General features: G+C 36.8%; 1 protein-coding gene across 1 annotated transcript; it reads right to left on the reverse strand.

Moving 5' to 3' along the window:
• Window positions 1–586: 586 nt before the first annotated feature.
• On the reverse strand, window positions 587–6,283 carry LOC120081428 (protein transport protein SEC23). Its single transcript, XM_039036279.1, has 6 exons — window positions 6,018–6,283; window positions 5,168–5,869; window positions 3,133–4,953; window positions 2,229–2,345; window positions 1,417–1,488; window positions 587–938 (listed from the first exon to the last, which is right to left on the reverse strand). The coding sequence occupies exons 2-6, from the start codon at window positions 5,627–5,629 to the stop codon at window positions 801–803; spliced, it is 2,610 nt and encodes an 869-aa protein (XP_038892207.1). The 5' UTR covers window positions 5,630–5,869; window positions 6,018–6,283; the 3' UTR covers window positions 587–800.
• Window positions 6,284–6,826: the final 543 nt, after the last annotated feature.

Consider the following 6,826-nt stretch of genomic DNA (forward strand, 5'->3'; position numbering starts at 1 on the left):
GTCTTTTAAGTTTACTATTAAAAAAGGTAGGATTGTAATACATTTATAAATTTGCTTCGTCATAATAAAACTATCGTTCCAAGCCAAAGATAGCTGCTACAAGAAATTAAAAATAATATCGTTGCCATATGGAGCATAAAATGCAATTATATGTTGCATTGCATAGTGATACAATTCTACCAATCGAATTTGAAGTTGTATATATAACCTTCTAACAAGTTGTTAAATCATCAATTGAACCAAAAACTTAAATCGACGAGTAAAACTAAATTTAATATTATATCAATACTATAACACTCCTTATCTTGTAATTTGAAATATGTAAAAGACCTAATAAGTAAAATCGATTTTAATTAGATAGGAAATAAAATTGCAAGAGCTAAACCATATGACCTGTTATAATACCATGTGAAATCACCGATTGCGTATTAGATAAGGTAAAATTAATGTTATATCAGCACTCTTTTAACACAAACTAAACATTAAACATATTAGCAACCTCCCCTAAACGTTTGAATGTAAGATCCCAACCTCCACTACTTGTTTAAAGTGGAAAAAGAGATCATGAACTTAAACGATACGTCCCTGATGCTAGAAAGGTATTTTCATTTCTAAAATTAAAGAACCTGCCTCGCACAAAACCGCATAGAATAATCTTTCGTTCCTCCAAAGCTTATTGCAACCATCCGTAAGAATTACAAATGCGAAAGAACTTCTTCAGTCAGTATAAAATTTTCCCGTATGAAAAGAGAGAGGAAAGATTGGAAGGAGAGAGAGAGAGAGGGAGAATAAATCCTACTTTAACTTGGTTCTGGTGGGATCAACTTCAAGCTTCTCATCCATTCACAAAAACTGGGATCATCGAAATGAAGAAAACTACTTTTCAGCTTTGTCCTCTGTTCTGTGGACAATGTTCTAAGTTGTGGAAATCTCGCCTCCTACAACAAATCAAATTAGTAATCTGTTAGCATCAGCATATCATCAAACGACCCATCAGTTTCTCATGCTAGTGAAAAGAAAACAAAGGAAAAAAAAAAAAAAAAAAACTTCCATTACCATTAGGTACCCTTTGGTAACCATTTAGTTTTTAAATTAACCATACTATCACCATTTTTACCTCTAAATTTCATGCTTGTTATCTACTTTTTACCAATGTTTTCGAAAATCAAGCCAAGTTTTTGTTTTTGTTTTTGGAATTTGCTTAAGAATTCAACAACGAAAAATTGTGAGGAGATGGGTTTAATTTTCAAAAATTAAAATTAAAAAAAAAAATCAAAATGGTTTCAAACCGGCCTTAATTGCAATGAAGGCCCATCCTTCACAATGAGGAAAGTATGTTATTCTACCGAGACCTTTAGAAGTCAGTTCAGATCATCAGAATTCATGAACCAATGGGTTTTCTTCCTTCTTACTCACCTGCTCATAAGGAGGGTCCTTGTGTGCTGGTATCAGCCGAGAAACAAAATACCGAGCTTGAGAGCTCCCTTCCTGCTTCAAGTTAAATAGATTTATCGTTATTGCAGAGAGCCATTGAAGAGAGAGCTGACAGTAGCTTTTTTATGAAGAGAGATAGAGAAAAGAGAGGAAATATACCTTTTGGTTCCTAGATTTTGGGTCTAGTTTCCATTTGATTCTTAGGTTTCAAAATGTTACACTTTTAGTTATTAAGTTTTGAGTTTGGTTTCAATTTAGTCTCTAGGTTTCAAATCGTAATAAGTTTACTCTTTAGATTTGAGTTTTATTTCAATTTAGCCCCTAGGTTTCAAGGTTTACACTTTTAAACTCGATTTTTCACTTAATACTCACTTTCAGTATTTGGATTTAATGTGCATTAATTAGATGAAAAATAGTGAAACTTAATTTATTATAATTCTTTTAATTTTATTATATTAATTAATAGACATTAACGCTAAAGACGTATTTAGTGAAAAAAAATCGAGGTTAAAAGTGTGAATCTTGAAACCCAGGGACTAAATTTAAACCAAACTTAAAACTTGACTAAAAGTGTAATATTTTAAAACCTAAGGACTAAATGAAAACTAGACTCAAAACCTACGAAAAGATCTTTTTTTTAAAAAAAAAAAAAAGAAAAAAAAGTTTCCAGTAAAAGAGAATAGCAAACAGGTTTAAAAAACACAATCCAACAAATAAGGAAAGAGCAGAACTGTTCATTGATGCAGAGAAAACCACAACCGGGAGAAACATATAGCATTTACAACGACACAAACCTTGAATGCAAGAATCCTGGGAGCCGGAAACCTTGATTCAGTAAGCTCTTCTGCTAATGTTCTGCAAGCTGCTAAAGCAGCTGCACTTTTTCCTTCTTCAGCTGCAAGCTCAGCACCCTAAGTACACCAATAGAAGAAGATGAATAATAAGTTCCGCCAAAAGAGAGAACAAAAAGGAAAGAAAATTAGAAGATGAATATGTGTATGACAAGAAAATTCAGAACATTTATAAGGACATGAGACATGGCTATAGAAGAATAGGAATAATCGAGCATATATTAAAAAGTAGGGGAGGAGAGAACACTCCTATCCTCTCTATGTGTGCCTGTTCATCTGGTATTCAAGAGTTCATATAATGTACTTTCCAGAAACTGTTTTTATGAAAGAACTAAGCATTATTGTTGGAAACCATCTTGTATTGTTTATGTTCATTACCATTCAATTGTTTTTCATCTCGCCAATTAAAAAATAACATAAATTTGAGTCGCAATACACTTCAAAATAGTAATTATTAGTAAATAAAAAAATACTTCTCAATATACAAGAGAAAACTTCAAAATAGCAAATTATCGTATCTGTTCTGCTACATTTTAGTTCTTTATATTGAATTTTCTCAGGAAAAGATAACAAAGTGGCAAAATTTTCCTTTTAAACATTTCCAACTATTTTTCTGTTTATTGAAACTGGTAAAAAATCATGTCATATTCCACTGAACTGCCAATAAAAGAAAACTTTTCACGTAACACTTGATTTTGAAGACAAAAATGCCAATGGAAGCATTCCCAACAAATAATTAAAGATGGCACTTTAATATCTGAGGGTACCAAACTGAACATGAAGCATGCCAAAAAATAAAAATAATCTGCCAAAATATAGTAGAGTAACTGAATAAGCAGCGACATACCAACCAAATGAAGACATCTGTTCCATGGTCAAGCACGACAGCAGCATCTGACTGCATAGCTAGGTCATATGCTGGAAGCTCTTCAAAAGTACCCCCCTCCCGGTGCATTAAACAGCGAGGTGCTACCATACGGAGGGAAAGGTCGAAGGATGCATTCAGAAACAAATTTCTCAATACAGACCTTTCATCTTCATGACCAACAATGCTTCCAAGAAGAGGGCCTCTTCTCAAATGAAACAGAAGCTCTGGCATTGAAGATAGTTCCTTTGGAAACCGATAAATCTTTGACTTTGGTGCCAGGGTACCAAATTTCAAAGCAATATCTTTTACTCTTTCATCTATTGTAGCCTGCATATCCATTGCATCAGACTGGCTTTTAGCTTGCAAGGCTGTCCTCTTGGCAATAAGGACTGCAGCTATTTCATCTTGAACACTTTCAAGATATTCTGATAAGCTATCAACAGTAGGTAATCTGACAGTAATTAGTCTTGATATGTCAGCTTGATAAACATTAGAATACTGTACAACAAACTGGAAAAATACAAAATCACTCTTTACGTCTCTTTTAGTCTCCATGGAGAGTGAGTAGCTCTGGGATTCTTCTACACTTAGCATTTGAATGTAAAGAGAGGTGTCATTTTTGAAGGTTTCATGTGTATCTATGTGTGCCTCTTCGCCCGGACCAATAACTTGGGTGATTAGAATGTCATCAGAACAGCGTACTTCTAGTAAACCATGAGAACCTGCAGCCCTAGCAGATGCCCTCTGCAAGTTTACACCAAAGGCCTCCCCAAAGTCATCATGAAGAACCAAAACACCACCAGAAGCTTTTGCAAGGGGCTGCAAGATAGGAACTCTTACAGGGCACGTTCCAGCACATAGAATGTCAACCACTGTATTCTGCTGATGAGCCTCACGCCCAAGATGCTCCATCCAATTTAGAGCAGACTTTTCCATGTGCAGGTAATTTGGGTGACTGACAGAATGGGGAACTGATCCAGGGCCATATGTATTCGGTCCACCAGCACAAACAATAATTCTACTATTAGCACCCGACCTTCTAACCACTCCTCGAGACACTTCTGCTGATGGTCCTTGGATTATGGCAAGAGCAACTTCAACTGCAGTACCAAGGCATCTATCTCTAGAGGCTTCTGGAATGCTTGATTTATAAGGCCTCAGTGATGAAAATATTGTGTGCGCTACAGGGAGTGAGGCGTGCATTGGTGATAAATATATCCCTGTTCCATAAATTAATGCTTTTAAAGACTCCGGAGTTGGTGATTTATCACCATGAAGCACATCAGCAGAGGCAACAGATTCCTCTGAAAAATCATATACTGATACAGTACGGCCATACAGTATAATTCCAATTCTTGTTGTGGGTGAAACTGAATCAATAAAAGCATGCAAGGAGCTCTGGAGATGCTGCAGATGTGGCTCATCTAAAGACTCGTCAATAACCAGAACAACGGGTGCAGACGTTCTTGAGTCAGAAGCTGGAATAAATCCTGGTCTCCGGTTCCCAGTTCTGACATAATCAACCATAGATGATGACAGTTCTGGAAAATGACAAAGATCTTCTTTGCTTGGTGCTACGTATTCACCCTCACTTCCATTCAACTTCCGACAAATTACACACTGCCACTGACCTGAACCAATTAAGATCTTGCAATACAGATTTGAATAAGCTCCACAGCTTGGGCAACGATGAGGCTCACGCTGTATTATTTGAGGACCTGATGATATTTCCCTCCCAGGCGAAATCAGTGCTCCAAAACCCAAACTAGGAACATTAGTTTGTTTCTTCACCTTCAGCACCTGTACCAAGGTTGAGATAGAAGTAAATTACAAGAATATTAATGGCAACTTAATTTTAGAAACACAAAAGGTCGTGATAGGGCATTTGTTTAAGAAAAAAATATATACTAGGAGTCACTGAATCAACTGAGTTTAGCAGTCCAAATGAGAGAACAGTTGGGCCAAACTTTCAACATTCATTATAACTAATCCGAGAAAAAAGAGAAAGTAATACCTTCTGGCAAGAAAATAGAACATTTGGCGATTCCACTACAGGCATTGAGTCCTCTGAAACATCAGATATCTGGTGTTGCAACCCACCCGACGCATTCAAAAAATGTGGAGGTGTAGAAGCTGGTAAGGACGAAGCAGAAGAGAATATAATTGGCTGAGGAGATGCCGGTGAAGTACGAAAGGGGACAGCAGCAGGCCTGATGGGAGAAGTAAAAACAGGGGGTCCAGGAGGAGTACTCAAATGAGGAATGGGACTGCCAGTTTTAATTCCATTCGCCGGAGAGGGTGCAGCTGGCGTTCTGATGGAAGGAGATGGCATCTGATCCTGTTGGAATTTTGGAGGAAATCTGGATGGTCCTGTCGAAATTAAGGGCGGAGGCATCGGATTTGTCTCAGAGCTTGGTGCCGGGGTGTCGGGTTGCGTGGCAGAAAATCCAGGGGAAGACTGCGGTGTATAGGCCATTTGAAAATCGAGAACAACGAGAATCGACGAGTGAGAAAACGATCGGAGGACAATAAGGATGATATCAGATAACAAACTAATCGAAAATGGCACGGAAAAACTCCAGGAGATGGTGGAATCCAGATGCCTTCATCGTAAAGAACCCGAAGAAGAAGCACAAAATCGAAGACTCGTCAGATGAAATGAATCAGGCAATTGATCCAATGAAGCGAAATTCATTTCAAATTCGTATAACCTAACCTGCAGATTAAGCAGCTTATTGTTCATCGACGAAATCAGAAATGAGAAGAAGAAAATGCAAAAAGAAAAACAGATCTAGGGTTTGTTTGTAGAAGAAAGAGTGATTAAATTGAATTGGAAATTGGACGAACTGTACGATGCTACGTACCAGGAAGAAGCGTTCGTCGGGAAAACAGAGTGAGTTTGACTAAGCAGAGACTGGCAATGGAGGCAACAGCCGTTGCAGTCGGATTTTCTCGACAGTCGCGGCGTCCGTCGACCGTCGTCTACGGTGAAAACTCAACTTCCGCCTTCGTGTAATTAGATCTCAGCCGATTTTGCCTGCCATGACTCATGAGGACGAACAAAAATTTCCGTTCTTTTCCACCATTGATTTCTTTTTTAATTATTATTATACATTTTTTTAGGCAAAATAATTTGTTCAACTAATAAATAAATTTCCAGAAAATTACTTGCCAAATAAGCTTTGAATATTGATAGAAAAAAATTTGATAAGATCACGAGATATCTTGAAACCATTTGTAAAAAAATGGTGGATTTGTTGTTGTCATTAAGGTTACGTTTACATGGGAAATGAAAAACGGTATAATTTGAATTGATTCTAATTGGACCATCAATCTAAATGAGCTTCAATTGTAAATCTATGTGATTATGATTGTGATTGTTTACTCATCTAATTTTTCAAAAGCAATATGATTTTGATTGAGTTTGTTTATTTCAAATCATTAATTCAAAGGTGGAATAAAAATGACAAAACTACCATCATCGATAAACAACATCGAACATGACCATTCACCCAATTTCAAGCAATCTATTGATCGTTTTAACCCACTATTTTTTACTTCCTCGCGATTCATCTTCCGATTCCCATTTTCCAGTTTTCATCAATCATTTGTTTGGTCGTCCTCATGTAACTGTAACATGTACTGCTTTTTACTTCGTATCAACCGGCAATCG

The sequence above is a fragment of the Benincasa hispida genome, chromosome 7 (genome assembly GCF_009727055.1).
Source record: "Benincasa hispida cultivar B227 chromosome 7, ASM972705v1, whole genome shotgun sequence".
NCBI classification, from domain to species: Eukaryota; Viridiplantae; Streptophyta; class Magnoliopsida; order Cucurbitales; family Cucurbitaceae; genus Benincasa; species Benincasa hispida.